This window comes from Galdieria sulphuraria (genome assembly GCF_000341285.1).
Source record: "Galdieria sulphuraria unplaced genomic scaffold scaf_17, whole genome shotgun sequence".
Lineage (NCBI taxonomy): Eukaryota > Rhodophyta > Bangiophyceae > Galdieriales > Galdieriaceae > Galdieria > Galdieria sulphuraria.
In genome coordinates this window covers 61,653-76,404 of record NW_005178458.1, presented here as the reverse complement: position 1 = coordinate 76,404, position 14,752 = coordinate 61,653, and the positions used below count along the sequence as shown (strand labels likewise).

At 37.5% G+C, this 14,752-nt stretch overlaps 7 protein-coding genes across 8 annotated transcripts; 6 read left to right on the top strand and 1 right to left on the bottom strand.

The window, feature by feature from the left end:
* The first annotated feature begins 624 nt into the window (after positions 1-624).
* On the top strand, positions 625-2,609 carry Gasu_23940 (uncharacterized protein). The gene is made up of 2 exons (XM_005706703.1): positions 625-1,686; positions 1,734-2,609. Exons 1-2 carry the CDS (start codon positions 791-793, stop codon positions 1,927-1,929), a joined length of 1,092 nt encoding a protein of 363 aa, XP_005706760.1. The 5' UTR covers positions 625-790; the 3' UTR covers positions 1,930-2,609.
* A 75-nt stretch (positions 2,610-2,684) lies between these two features.
* Gasu_23930 (uncharacterized protein) lies at positions 2,685-3,633 on the top strand. The gene is made up of 4 exons (XM_005706702.1): positions 2,685-2,918; positions 2,972-3,085; positions 3,137-3,385; positions 3,433-3,633. The coding sequence occupies exons 1-4, from the start codon at positions 2,832-2,834 to the stop codon at positions 3,547-3,549; spliced, it is 567 nt and encodes a 188-aa protein (XP_005706759.1). The 5' UTR covers positions 2,685-2,831; the 3' UTR covers positions 3,550-3,633.
* Positions 3,634-3,974: 341 nt separating this feature from the next.
* Positions 3,975-5,969, top strand: Gasu_23920 (hypothetical protein). Of its 2 annotated transcripts, XM_005706700.1 has the most exons (9): positions 3,975-4,190; positions 4,240-4,378; positions 4,436-4,587; positions 4,645-4,756; positions 4,806-4,986; positions 5,037-5,429; positions 5,477-5,640; positions 5,693-5,757; positions 5,807-5,969. In XM_005706700.1, exons 1-9 carry the CDS (start codon positions 4,034-4,036, stop codon positions 5,932-5,934), a joined length of 1,491 nt encoding a protein of 496 aa, XP_005706757.1. In that variant the 5' UTR covers positions 3,975-4,033; the 3' UTR covers positions 5,935-5,969. The 2 variants fall into 2 exon arrangements, with proteins under 2 accessions (XP_005706757.1, XP_005706758.1); XM_005706701.1 differs by having other exon boundaries at positions 5,693-5,969.
* A 315-nt stretch (positions 5,970-6,284) lies between these two features.
* Positions 6,285-8,175, top strand: Gasu_23910 (actin binding protein). The gene is made up of 3 exons (XM_005706699.1): positions 6,285-7,117; positions 7,166-7,895; positions 7,947-8,175. Exons 1-3 carry the CDS (start codon positions 6,372-6,374, stop codon positions 8,112-8,114), a joined length of 1,644 nt encoding a protein of 547 aa, XP_005706756.1. The 5' UTR covers positions 6,285-6,371; the 3' UTR covers positions 8,115-8,175.
* An 859-nt stretch (positions 8,176-9,034) lies between these two features.
* Gasu_23900 (oligomeric Golgi complex component COG2-like protein) lies at positions 9,035-11,440 on the top strand. Its single transcript, XM_005706698.1, has 3 exons — positions 9,035-10,119; positions 10,177-10,450; positions 10,500-11,440. Exons 1-3 carry the CDS (start codon positions 9,170-9,172, stop codon positions 11,247-11,249), a joined length of 1,974 nt encoding a protein of 657 aa, XP_005706755.1. The 5' UTR covers positions 9,035-9,169; the 3' UTR covers positions 11,250-11,440.
* Positions 11,441-11,529: 89 nt separating this feature from the next.
* On the bottom strand, positions 11,530-12,344 carry Gasu_23890 (uncharacterized protein). The gene is made up of 2 exons (XM_005706697.1): positions 12,275-12,344; positions 11,530-12,222 (listed from the first exon to the last, which is right to left on the bottom strand). The coding sequence occupies exons 1-2, from the start codon at positions 12,302-12,304 to the stop codon at positions 12,046-12,048; spliced, it is 207 nt and encodes a 68-aa protein (XP_005706754.1). The 5' UTR covers positions 12,305-12,344; the 3' UTR covers positions 11,530-12,045.
* Positions 12,345-12,364: 20 nt separating this feature from the next.
* On the top strand, positions 12,365-14,729 carry Gasu_23880 (peptide chain release factor eRF subunit 2). Its single transcript, XM_005706696.1, has 11 exons — positions 12,365-12,583; positions 12,637-12,738; positions 12,793-13,039; positions 13,087-13,154; positions 13,207-13,353; positions 13,406-13,618; positions 13,675-13,839; positions 13,890-14,000; positions 14,059-14,208; positions 14,261-14,413; positions 14,466-14,729. The coding sequence occupies exons 1-11, from the start codon at positions 12,482-12,484 to the stop codon at positions 14,652-14,654; spliced, it is 1,647 nt and encodes a 548-aa protein (XP_005706753.1). The 5' UTR covers positions 12,365-12,481; the 3' UTR covers positions 14,655-14,729.
* Positions 14,730-14,752: the final 23 nt, after the last annotated feature.

Below are 14,752 nucleotides of genomic sequence, written 5' to 3'. Positions count from 1 at the left end.
CATTTCTTTGTTGACATTGTCTAAAAGAAAATGACATATTCTCTTATGCTACGTTTGTTAGTATTTCTAGGGACAGCCACAGTGGGAATTTCTAAGAACACTTTAGGAAAATAGAGTAGACAATAACAAGACACAGTTAAATGCTCCAGATATCATAAAAAGTCCCATTCTTTTAATCAAATTCATATGGCTGTTTAAAATAGGTACAAGTCTATTCTTCTCCAAAACCGAGTTACAAGGAAACTTAAAAACTGAATACTCGCTTTCTTTTGAAATTATTCAAATAGCCTGTTTGTTGCTTCACAGACACTACAAGTAATTTATGTAATTCAAACATGCTATGACTTAGAAAACTTGTAAGTTGCCTACAAGTACTGGAAAACTGTCAAAGTGCTCTAGACTAGCAAATATACATGCTATAAGAGATTCTGGCTTTCTACGTGTCATCTTCATGCACCAGAAATTTTTGTCGATTGCTTTGTGTTAACTGTTTCCATCCAAGGATCAACGTGTTCCCAACAAATCGATCCTATTGAGTACCGAATCGATGACAATGGATGGTCATGAATGTCGAAGAAATGATACGTGGAAGGCAGACAGCGCACGTTCATTAACTCTAGAAAGGATTTTAATCTGAGCGGCATTATATTCACGTCGTTTCAACGTCTGTTACTTTTTGTTTTATTTAAGCTGTTTTGTCAGCTCGTCATCTTGAAACTTTTACGCCAGTTTGTTCGTAACCACTACTTTCAGAACAACTTCGAGATCCCGTAGAAAACGTGTTATTTCTATGGACGTCTTACGAAAGCAAGAAATACTTCCACAGTTGCCCAAGTTAGACAAGTACGAAAGAAAGTCTTCTTGTGGTAACACTTGGCAAGGTTCTCTCTCAGAAACTGAAAGCTGGCGAGAGAAATTGAGGTATTTGACAGACTATAGACTTGAAAGGGGACGGTTTGACAAAGATACGGATTTCCTCTCAACCTTTCAACCGAAGCAAAACGAAGTTCAGAGAAATAATATTTCTTTTGAATTCGACTCGGATAAGAGCTCTCGTAAAACTGATTTTCCCGGAATTCTGACGGAACGACCTGTTTTGCTACGGACAAATCAGGAGCCTGACGTGTATGGTGCACGTTTGCGTGAATTGTCTGCAGCTAATGCAGAGGGAGAGAGAAATGTTTTTCATGAGGATAAGACTTCGTCTTCTCAGTCTAAACTTCCATCGTTTGAGATTTTTAGTGCCATTGGTCAAAAAGAAGATATTCCAGGTTATCAGGGAGGTTGTTTACGCGGAGAGACAGTATTAAAAACAGCTGCAGTTGCATCCCCACAGATTGCGGATAGGAATAGCAGAGTGTCGTTTCATGATGGTGGTATTTTACAGCCGATCAATTCTCCTACAGGTTTCAGTCAACCGCGTAATGACAATAATAGTTACAAAACTTCGTCTTCAGAAGAAAATTTATACTCGATTCGACAGCTTCCATGGAGTGAATATGCTCGGACAAGAAATTACGACTGTGTGGAACCATCCCTTGGGGTTTCAATATCTGACGAACAGAGAAGATTCGGCGAAAATGCACTTTGTATGAGTGTAAGCCAACCTATGTATGAGGAGCCACACCCTCTAGTTACGCTTCGAAGCACTGAGGGTTTGACTCAAGAGCAAAAGCAGTTGAGAAGGTGATGTTTGCTTGTAATTTTACGAATAATTATTAAAGTTTTAGTAGAATTCTGAAGAATCGATGGAGTGCAAAAATGTCGCGTATGAAAAGAAATGAACAAATTCGGAGATTAGAATTCAAATCTAGTGAACAGGAAAAAATAATACGGGAATTGCTCGAAGAACGAGATAGCTTGAAGAACGAAATTAGTTTGCTGAAGAAGCAGGTGGAGCAGCAGCAAAGTGAAAATGTTGCGGAATAAAACTAACTGGATGGTGGTTGCCGACTATTTGTACATATAGATATATACCTTATGGGAGATAATGCAGAGGTTGTGTTAATAATATACTCCGACATAGCTATATGTCATTGTGTAGCTTCGAAATGAATAGAAGCGTTTGTTACAAAGTTTTTCGCCACGGTAAAATTGTCGAAAGAAGATATTTCTCTCTTCAAGTAACTTCTCTCTGAGATATGTTCGGTGCGTAAAATGCATTAACTTGGTTAATTCATTGTGAAAGAAAATTGCCGATGGGTTCCTCCCACATTCTTGTAATATGGGAATCAACGCTCTCTTGGCGTCTTGACTTTCTTTGTGTTAGAGTTATGGTCTGGCCTTCGAACTCATGAAGCTTTTTTTGTGTGTAAAACCTTGCGCTTGGATAGTTTCGATAGAATCTTTGTTCCAACAAGGAGCGTTTCTTCCAGCTGTTGAAAATTCTGCTAGTTCGTTCGTTCCACGTTTTATCGAAAAGCAATAATGTTGAATTTATCGACAGAATAAAGGTTTAAAGTCGAACAGGATCTGAGTCCGATTAAGATTCTCTTCCGTATTTCAACAAACTTCATTGGCAATAAACCTCATAGAAGGACAAATATTATTGGATAACTAAGAAGCTTGAGATTCCAAATATTAGTAGCTCATCCATATTTCTGCTTACAATATTCTTATTTTAGAAATAATTTCCCGCATGCAAGCCATAGACAAGCTATTTTCCTCTAGGGAGTTGGATCTTATGTAGCTATCTTAGTCTCTTCCTGTGTCACTGAAAACAACGTGCCTGGCCAACTTTAAATTGGCAAAAATTTAATGATAGACAGCATTTGCGATTTGTCTTTTGATTTAAAACGCGCCAAAAAGTTCAAAAGATAGTTGCGATAATTATGCCAGTTTGCTTTGTATTTCATACAAACCTTAAGTTTTCACAAGTTTCTTATAGTAGAACTTCCAAAGAGTTATCGAAACCTAAGGTTTGACTAACTTTGTTTAATCCTTGAACCTATTACTCAATAGAATATTTAAGCAAAATTTATTACGAGTCGTATACACTACTCAAGCCGTCTTCTTCAAAGAGACTGAGAAGACCAAGTCTTCTGAACCTGTTACAGTGACCAGTATTCCTAGTACAGCTTCAAAGGTATTTGACTATTTTGTTTCAGGAGGTCGAGCGCTGAATGGTTTCTCCTAGTCAGTAAGTTTTGATGGGCAATTGAACAAGTCGCCGGTTTCCAGTGAATCGTCACGAAAAAATATATCTCTAGACTCTACAAAGATAAAGGAATACTCCTCAAAGCTTCTCAGTGATGTGTCCTCTCGACCTGCCTATTATGGTCAAATTGCATTGGCTACTCTCGTTGGCATAATATGCCTGCAAATAATAGGGTCTATCGAAGAATCATTGAATCATATTCCAATACTACCCAGTCTATTGGAACTGGTATGCGACACTGACCAGTACATTTCCGGTTTCTGATTTTGTGTTAGGTTGGCATAGTGTATACTGCGTTCTTTGCTTGGCGCTATGTGTCCTATCCTGAAACAAGAAGCGAAGTTGAAAAAACTCTCAGAAACATTGTCTCAAAGTTGAACTTGAACAAGTAATTGCTTTGTCTTAAAAAGGAGTTTGGGTACTATGGGTTTCTGTTTCTTTCCGTACTCTTTTCAAATAAATTTATTTCTCGTATCTTTCTGTGTCATGTCAATGTCAGACATTAGTATTACAGTTTTCCCTCTCTCAAGCTTTGAGAAACTCCAAAACTTGTTTTTGTAATAATGAAAATTTGACATTTGATTTTTTCACCGAATTGGTTAGGAACCTTCAACAGTAGATAATAGCCAAAACAGTAAAAAAAAAATTGGCTTTCTATCATTCTAATGAAACCATTTGTGCTTTTTACTAGCAAAGTTGTTACTTTATCTCAAACGCCATCGTTGTTAGAAGCATTCTCGAGCTACTCTTTTCAGATTCAGCAATTTTGTATAACGTTCCTCATACGGGATTGTGCGTATTCAATACAGATATGGTTGGCATAATTTTCTTTACGCACTTGGAATAACATATTGAAAAATTTATCTTCAAATTTGCATGGCTGCGGAAACATCGCGATTGATAGTCGATATACCGGATAAGCAGCTACTAGACTGGTTGAAAAGCAGGAACCGAATACCTAGAAAGTGGAATATTGCTCTTAAGAATTTAAGAGGACGCATCAAGTCCGTTTTGAAGGACTACTTACCCGAAGGTATTGCGAGTTGGACGTCGTGTTCTTCGTGGTGAATTTTCTTATCCAGAGCTACGAGAAAAATATCCCTCCTCCGATAATATTTATTACTTCGAGGTGCAAGATATTTTAAACTTTGTTAGATGCCGACAAGAAGTGACTGGTAAGGACTGGCTGGGAAGACCAAAAGACAAACGACTTCGAGCCTGGTGAGTCGTTATTCTCTTCAAAACTTCGTGATTCATTTAGTTTAACAAACTTTATAGGGAAGAAATTGCCGAAAACTACGAAAAAGATAATCTTCTTCTGGCCGAAACAGCACAACGGATGACTCAGTTGACTTCTTTTGAGATACCTCAAAACCGAAGAGATATGAGCAAACAAGAAGCCTTAAATTCCACTCTTACAAAGCGCCAAGGTATTTTAGTTTTCAGTTACTTGTTTGGATGAAACATATTCCGTAATTGGTTAAAAGGTGACCTCCGAAAGAAGTTGGAGGATGCTACTAAGGACTGTAAGAATTTTTTTGAAGCATTCGACATGGATCCTACCTTAGATGTCGATTTACAACTCTTTCAATTGAAGAGGTATTGATTTGCTTCTTTCTCAAAATTTGAACAAAATTTCTTTCACCAGAAAGCTTCCTAGCATATTTCGTGAAATTGTTTCTGTATTACAAGCTAAAAGTTTCACTAGCATTCTTAAATACCACGATACGTTTCTGACAAATTTAATGCCAAATAGAGAAATGGAAGATTTAAGTAGTTTGAGAATATGTATATCATCTGACATAGAGAAGTTGTATCCTGAAAATTTTGTAAGTTTTTCTGTTTATCAAATTGTTGGTTTTACTCAAAAGTCTGAAAGGCAAATTCCGATGATTCATCGGCTTCAGATGCCGTGCAAGTGCTCGGAAAGGGACAAGAAAACATTGGAACTGGAAGTCAACCTGTCGAACTGGAGTCATTCATTGACTGGGGAGAATTTGGAACCGTTCAAAACCATGAGCAGCTTTTGAATGATTGGAATGTAGAAGAAAGTGATAAGGAAACAACCGTTTTGGAGTCTGTTGAAGAACGCAACTTCAAGTGTTCCCTAATGAATGATGGGTTTAGAAAATCAGTTGAAGCCGATCTTTTGGAGCTGAAGAGTTTTCTAGAACAAAGAATTAAAGATTCCGATGAAGCAGTTGGGAATCCACAGTTCATGTTGTTTAGTCAAGAAATGGAACGGCCTGAAGATTTTCTCCTTGATATTGAGGTAAATCTTGTCCTTTGTATCAGTTGATCATGAAGACTTTGTTTCAGTCCAGAATCGAAAACTTGAAAGAAATGCTGAAGCAAGTGAATGACACATCAGACCTATTTCGAGGACCTGTCATTTCTCGTATATTGTTACTTCGTATATCGCGAAGATATGAAGAGAGACTGAAGCGTTCTTTGCAAGAGAAATTGCAACGCATTGAGAAAATGTAAGCTATAGAACTGCAATGCAAAGTGGACATTAATTGAGCTGACTGACAGAAAGTCGTTGATGAATACTTGTGAACAACAGAAAGCAGATTCTGCAAAGTTATTTTCAGAAGCAGGTGAGGTGACTTTTTGGATGTTGACTTTTATTTTAAGAAATACGTCCAGAATACAACTATCAGAAGAATATGGAGATGCTTCACAAATTGAAGAAGCTCATTGAGGTTAGATTAGATTCGCAGTTTCCTGAGTCAGAAATTCGTATTATTTTGGATGCGAATAATGTATACCACTAAATAAACAAAGAGAAGCACGAATTCAGGTTTTCGAGACATTTTTTGTTTTGAAAACTGCTACAAAGTCCGATAAGAAATATTCGTTTGAAAGGGAAAAGCAGAGAGCACTATGAATAGCGTATTGGAAAGTTGATTGTTGTTTTATGGCGAGTTTTTATTGTCCATTACTGGACAAAGTTAAGTTTTCACTTTTATAATGGGAGAAGATAGTGTTTGGATTGGGATACACCTGTTTAGTAACTGAATATTAGTTTGCTCAAGAAGACAACCATTTAAACGTGCTTATTATGTTGTATGAACTTACCTTGTAACTTATTTTTGTTTTAAACACACACAAACATATTACTAGGAACAGAGAATTCTTATTGATTGGATTCCCTCATCTGTTCCCATTTCATTTGTCCCCCATTCTCTCGCTTCTGGGACTTTTGCTTTCCATGTTGAATTCAAGTTTTAAGATTCTGAAAGGCTCCAAGTCTTCCAAGAAACAGACTTTATTTGTTTTAGATGATTGTTTGATGGCTGGTCAATATATTCCAAACCGTTTCAGAAAAGACTGGGAACACGCCATTCAAGACTTGAGAGAGTATGTTCGTGGGAAAGCTAAGAACATTCTTATTGTAGATGTTTCGAGAACACTGGACGAAAGCAAACGTTTATATGAAGCGACTATATCGCTATTTGACGCTATCGGAGTGGAACCTCAATATATGTCCCTTGGGACTTATCTAAGCGTTCCTCCTCTATTAAAGATATTGCAGGTTTCCGCAATGATGTACAATTGGATTTCAAACGGTATGAAAGAACGCGAATGTAGGGTGGTATTGGTGCTCGGTACTTGCGACATTGTCTCTATGAAAACTGTTTCCCTTATGGTATCTGCCTATTGGTTATTTGTTAGCAAGTACAACACAGGAATAGAGTCACTCGAGCACTTTATGAAAAAAGCAAAAGTTTATCATAATTTTTCTGCTGCCGATGTTCAGCCAAGAATTGAAACCAGTCATGTTGTAAGGCTTTTAAACTGTATCACGCAGTTGAAAAGCTCGATGGACGTACCAAGGCAAATATTAATCAACTTGAAGAAGACACTTATAGTGGGAACGGTATATCTTCCGGGAAGGCGTCCTTGGAATCCTATTTTAAGGTTGTATTCAGGTCGGGACGAATATTCGGAAGACTAGTAAGTTATTCTTATGGTAACTTTGACTCATATTGAACGTCTATTTAGTAAAACGATATGTCAGATGAGCACATCACCGCAGGATAGTCAAGTTGGTGAAAGCTATGTCAATTTTATTTTAGGTATTCCTATGTATGGAGATTTCACTTTATCGTTTGAGCACTGGGAAGAGATGGCTCAACACACTATACCCATCTTCACTATTTTTTGTCATGCGAGTTTTCTAACTCCATCATCTCGTCGTTTCAACCGTAATGAGATTGAAATCTACCCGGAGTTGGCTTTGGGAGTTGATGTCGATTCATTGGAGTATATTGATCTTCATTTTGATGAATTGGTTGATTCATGCAACGATAAAAATGACAGTCGTTCTATTAAATCGGATAATAATAGTAGTAGTATCGAAACAGAGAAGGAGTGGGAGGCAAAAACATATTTGAATGAAATCAATTACATGCTCCAAAGGGCTCCTGAATATCCTCCCAAGAGAAGATATTTAGAGAGAAACTATTCAAATGCTACTATCATAGCCTCCAATTCAACAGGGCATTCTTCTGCAGGAAAGGATCCCTTGGTGAAGGAGTTGATCGAACATTTTAAGACCAAGTATTATAATGAATCGGAGAACAAGAGTTCTAGAGTTTTATTGGATAGTGGTAGACCTTCAGCAGAGTTTGAAATGGAATGGTTTTATGAGGCGTTTGAGAGATATTTGGATGAACTGAGTCAATATCGAAATGGTTATACAGAAAACGACCGAAAGAAGGCTGTGAAGAAGGTTTGTGTGTTGGTTTGTTTGATTGGAATATTTTATGGATGGGAGTTTTAGGCTTTGCTTTCGCGATTTCCAGCAACTGCATCTCTAATAGAGACTCTTGATGACCATTCATTTGAACGAGCATTAAGGAAAGTCATGCAGGATGAAGAAAGTTCATCTTATGATGGCAATGAATCAGATGCGGACTATTCTATTTGTTCTCCGAGTACTGAAAACTAGGAGCAGTCATAATAGTCTTCGAGAGTTTTTGGTGGATGATAATATAGATGATTTAGAACCCGTTTAGGGTGAACCTGTAGGAGATGTATCACCACCATAAGGTTTGACTGTTGGCAACTTGATAGCTAAAAAATTTCAAAACTTTTAGCAGCTGTCAAATCCTTTAGTATTTGTTTCTTTTGTTCATCCGAAAAAGATGGAAATTCACGTTCTATTTTGTGTTTGAACCACTTTCTTTCCTTGTTGCCAGAAAGATGAGCATATTCATATCCTACATTTTCACAATTACTTCGAGGTGCTGAAACAAGGACTCCAGAGTCTTAATCTGTACATGGAAATGATATCAAAAATATCAGTTGTTTCACGACGTCAATCCTGATCAAGAAGATCATAACGATAGAAAAGCGTTAATTCGACGAAGCATATGTAGTACATTTGGAGGAAAGCTAATAATATCCCCAAACTACTAACCTTTTCCCATCTTGTAGTAGTATCAAGTGCTTGTCGAAACCAAACTGGGAGTACGATTTGAGCGATACCATTGCGCCTCAAAATGACCAACGTTTCCATAATTATTCACCATGTGAGAAATTTTCATGTATACTTTGCATAATCTATCATAGATTGAAATATTTCTGTGGATAAACGCTGTCTTTGATTAATCGGGTTTTTCACTTCTGACTTTGTTGAAACAGGAAAAGCCGTAGAAGAGATACCTTGTAAGCATATAAGTCTACGTGTGTGCTGTTTTAAGAATTACTTACTGTTACAGGATTTCTTTTTCCTCTTCATCAGACTTTGAAGGTATTGCTGAGAAGCAACTTCGGAACGAGGTGTCGGTTGCGCAAAGAAAACAAACGAATAGGAATATCCACGTTGTGAAAATTCCACCACATATTTCGAGCTCTTGTATAGTCATTCTCAGTATATTTCCATATAGGCAAGAACGGCTTCTACAACATGGAATAGAAAATGTCAGTAACGACAGAGTCCAAAGATCAATCGATCTCTATCTGCAAATAGACATTTTACATTGGTTGGAAAACTCAAAAGGAATGGAAGAAGAATGGCTGAGAAAGGAAAACTTTTCAGCATCGGAATATATTTTGGAAAAAATATCAAACACTTCGTTGGAACAATTGTTAGGTCAAGTCACTCAAAACTTTCAACAGCTATTAACAGAGTTGGTGCAATATCTGTGGGAAAATCGGCAACACCTGGAACAAGTAGTCAAACAAGTCAAACTATTACAAGAGAATGGAGTGAAGATAGAGAAAAAAGTTGCTCAGGTTGAGAGTGAACTAAACGTAGTGGAAAAGGAAGTTGTTAAGGATTTGAAAAGTACCACGAATAGTTTGGAAGAAAAAGGAAGATACACAGATTTGAAGATAGCTTTAGAGGCATTGCAGAGAAAGAATAGGATTCTTAGAAATTCTTGGCGTCTTTTGGAAAGATTAGAACAAAGCAACTCTCTGCCAGAAGAAGAAGAAACAGAGAACCTGTTAAGGAACCTGGTGTTGGAAATCGGCAAGGCAAAGAGTATAGACTATGATGGAAGAATATTAGATAAAGCAATTGTAGAGCAAATAGAAGAAAACTTGAAGAACATAGTTTCTAGAACCGAAGAGAAGTTGCAGTGGTGGTTCCTTACTGCGCTATCTGACGTAGAACAGTTGGAGGAAAGTCTTCTGCGTTGTCTCGAGTGTTGTAAGACCCTAAAGTTGATAGGGAAGGTAGAAAGTTGGTTTGCGGAAGCTTTTGTTGAACCGTTCATTTTGGAAAGGCTGGAGTCTGTTGAGAGTATTTCGGATCGTTTGCCAGTAATGAAAGACGCAGTGCAGGAGCTGCTTAGATATCCTTTTTTGGAAAATATGAAACGAACGGATTCTTTTATCTATCGGAATTTTTCATTTATCAATCACTCTATTTTGCCAGTGGTAGTTGACTTATTGAAAAGTAGAATTGTTCATTTGGAGAATATGCAGGATCCTCATCGCTTCTATATGTAAGTATATGGATTTTCAGTTTTACCAGAAACTGACTTTGGGAAACTCTTCTGTAGCCTTTATAGAGGGATAGAAGAAATTTTTGCTCAATTACAGCAATTTGAAAAGGTAATGTATTCACAAGATTCCATTTACAAGACTCCAGAATATCGTTTCTTTTGGAAACCTGAACAATTTCGTACATATTTTGAAGCGGTGGAGTTGCAGTTAGCGAATGAGTTGGAATTAAGTCTGTCTCATGGAAGAGGAATTCAAAAAACTTCATGCAAGTTTCGTTGTGAGGCATCGGAAGGACTGAAAGTATTTTTGGAAGAATCTTGGTCCGCAAAGGTAATAGATTTTAAAGCAGATCTTTCTTAAGCCTGAATGATTGGAATAGATTTGGATATGGCCAATCACTGGATTTCTTCTGGAATGGTCATTATTGGGTATTTCGAGGTATAGGAAGTATATTGAAAACTATATTGATAAGGCCAAAGATGATTCTTCGAATTTACAACCAAAAGATTTGCTGAATGTTTTGTTGGATTTGAAGTGTCTTCCAAGTTGGATAGAACATGAATTTCAGTTGGACGTTCCAATTTTGCCAAACAGCAATGTGCAAGAAGTTGTTCAAGATATTCTACAGTTGATTCGAACTTCGGTGATGAAGTGTAGTGATAAACATGTTCAAGTGGAGGAAATTTTGTGTAATCTGATTGTCACCAAGTGCACGGAAAATTTACAGTCATTGAGAGGAATTTTGGCTGCTTATCGAATGACTACAAAACCTGTTCCCAAACATCATTCTCCTTTTGTTTCCAATATTTTACGTCCGTTGAGGGATGTTCTACAACTCATTTCAAAAGAAGAGGATCTGAAGAGCCCAATCGTTGATACCGTTTGTCAACAAGTTGTGGAAAGATATATTGCAATGACTGCGGAGATTATTTCTAGCGTTCGAAAAGCTGAGGATACTTTGAAAAGGTTGAATCTGGGTCGTTCTTCTTCAGGAAATAATAGTGAAAATGTATCGGATTTGGAGAAGATTCGCCGTCAGTTGGAATTGGATGGTAAAAAGCTTACCGAAGAACTCAAACAAATTGGTTTCTTTGTTTCAGAAGAACATCTTTTATCAGGGGCAACTTGAAGAGAAAGAACAATAGGATTCATTTACTATTTGTTTTTATGAACCTAACCTATTTTTGTTGAAGGCATATTCATAATACCAGATTATGAAAAGAAATCATTCTCCGAAGGACGTGGCCATTTTTCTAAAGGTCTCATTCATAAGTTATTTTCTTTGAAGGTTGGTTGGATAATAAAATGATTTGAATGGCAGTTTTACATTTTAGAAAACAAAACGATATGATTTACCACACTTGAGAGAATACTCATGACACGTTGTCCATTTGGAGACTAACAAAGTTACTTGTGCTACTACATTTATTTCTTTGCATATGTCACTTTTGTCAAAATGACTTGAATACTACAAAGATGCCTTGTTTGAAACTATTTTCATTATTTTGCAACATTCTACAGCAAACTTTATGGAAATTTCGTTGTAATGTGATGGGGTGATCATAATCATTCTATTGACAAAGGGTTTTGAATATTTGTGTCTTTTATAACGCAAGGACGGCAAGTTAGACATCTTTCAACTACAATCTGTATTATAATGCTTTCCTAGACACCCATCTCGGCTTTTCAACAAATATCTCACAAATATGGAAAGCTTGGTCATTTCTATGTGTCAATTTTCGCATCGGAATCAATTGGGTTCTTGATTAGGCTAGAGATATTGGTCCCTCTAGGTCACAATTCACAAATATTACGATGTTTGGCCTACCGAAGCAACAATTATCTGATAAGTAGTCGATATTTTTCTGCTTATCACAAAAGGATGTCCGATATCTCTAATTTACACCTTGCTCGCATTTGAAAAACTAAACGCCTGCCCTAGCAAGAACTGACTCCCATACTTCTGTTTGTTCAACACAGTTTATGACGAATTTCCTATTCGAAAATAGGTACAGTCGAATACTGTCCTTAGGTAATATAGTTGAAAATTTCTTCTTTCTCAAAAATATCTGAGCGCCTCGGGAAGTTATTATATGTCGAAGCTAGTTCTGTATAGAGAACGCCAGATAGAGAACTGTGATCAGACCAGCCTACTCTGTAAAGTTTAAATCTACTTTTCAACATAATGTCTCGGAGCAAAATGAACGATTAGAACGACTCTTTACGAATGCAATACATAATCGACGAGAAAACATCGTCTCTACTATTACAAGCCCAACTAGAAAACCACGTTGTGAAAACATTCCCTGTTCCACTCATTACTGAGAGTTGGTGGAATTGGGAGTGCTTGGCGACTTGGATATGAATCCTCAAGCGAAAGAGTTTGTTCCTAAAAGCTTTCTTTCAAAGGACTTAGATGAACCTATTTCCAATGGCGAAGTAGATACGGAAACTTTGCCAAAGGTGGTGCTTATTTGGGTCGTCATTGTTTTGCAACTCAGTCGTAAATATTGTAGAAACCTCTCGTCACTGGTTTCCAAGAGTCTTGGGAAGACAACTTGGTGAGCAGTGAGGAACAATCACGAAATACAAAGAAACATGAAAGCGACCAGGATACTGTAAGTGAAGTTATCTCCTTTTTTTTATGAATATCAACGGGATGTGATGCTTAGCTGAGTGGCCAGTTACAGTCGATGAGTGTTCAGGAACCACCAAAGAAGATAGATGAGCACAGTTCAGAAGGAACATGGGAAGAGGAAGAATATGAGCAGAGAACCAGGAATGCAAACTTTGACTCTTCCTCAAGAAAACACGTTAATATTGTCTTTATTGGTCACGTGGATGCCGGAAAATCTACCGTCTCCGGACACATTCTATATTTAACTGGAATGGTTGACGACAGAACCATGGAAAAGTTTGGTAGGTGAAAGAAGGTTGTTATTTTTAAATTCTTATTTCTGTATAAGAGAGAGAGGCAAAAGCCAAGAATCGTGAAACTTGGAAGTATGCTTGGGCGTTGGACACAACAGAACAGGTTTGTATAGTTTTGACCAAAGAAGGGCGTGCAAATAGATTTGTTGTCTTAGGAGCGTGCAAAAGGAAAGACAGAAGAGTGTGGAAGAGCAGAGTTTCTGACTGAACATAAGCATTTCACTATTTTAGACGCTCCCGGTCACAAAAACTTTGTGCCGCAAATGATCGGTGGTGCAACACAAGCTGATATTGCAGTTCTCGTAAGTTATGATACGTCAGATTTGTTTGTTTTATGATCTATTCTGCCAATAGGTAATTTCCGCCCGTAAAGGAGAATTTGAAACAGGCTTTGAACGTGGAGGTCAGACAAGAGAACATGCTATGTTGGCAAAAACAGCAGGAGTCCGACAACTAATAGTTGCCGTGAATAAGATGGACGACCCGAGTATTTTGAATCCCGATGGTACTTGGAACAAAGCTCGATATGATGAATGTTGTGAGAAATTGTTACCTTTTCTAAAGCAGGTAAGTTGTAGATAATTTTGTAATGTAATAGTCGTAGTTTACTGGATATGAGGTAGATTGGTTGGAAGCCTCAAGACATCTACTGGATTCCTATTTCTGGTTACACTGGTCAGAATCTGCTGGAGAAGGTAGATCCAGCGATATGCAATTGGTACACGAATGGTCCTCTATTAACGATATTGGACGAACTTAAACCTCCGCAGAGGGTACATGATTCGAAAGTAAGCTCCGTCAATAAGAGAATTATTACATACTTAGACTTATTGATTAGGTGCGAATGCCAGTTACAGACAAATACAAAGAGATGGGAACCGTAGTGTGCGGAAAATTAGAAGCTGGAGTGATAACTAGAGATCAACATCTCTTTATGATGCCTAACCGGGCAAGTTCTTTGTTTACTTCTATTCATCAGAGAGGAACTGAGTTTTGAAGAATTACAGGTTGAAGTTGTTGTGGATGCAATATTCATCGAAAGTACTGAAGTAGAAAGAGCAGAACCTGGAGATAATGTTCGTATTAGAATAAAGGGAATTGAGGAAGAAGATATTCGAATGGGGTTTGTGTTATGTGAGGCTGACGCGCTGGTTCAAGTAAAGTTTGAGTTTGAACCAATTTAATCGAGATTTTAATTGTTCGTGATAGGGAAGCTCTTTGTTTGATGCTCAGATTATGCTTTTAGACTATAAGAACATCATTTGTGCAGGATATAGTTGTGTTATGCATGTACATGCGGCGGTCGAGGAATGCACAATTGAAAAATTGTTGGCACAAGTTGATCGTAAAACGAACCAAGTGGTTAGCTTAATATTTTCATTTTAGTACTTTGATATCTGAATGCAGGGTTTAGGTACAAAAACGACCAAAATTCTTAAAACCAGGAATGGCAGCCATTGCTCGCATGTCCGTTGCTCAACCAGTCTGTATTTTGCCCTTCAAAGAATTTCCGCAGTTGGGTCGATTCATCCTTCGTGACGAAGGAAAAACAGTTGCAGTAGGAGTCATTCAAAAAGTTGGAAATACCATTAGTGCAGATTAGCATGTAAGTATACATGAATAGATAAACGACACAGTTGCTGGATAGTTTGGAAATTTCAGCATTGAATATTGGAATTATACCGCATTTCGGGCACGAAT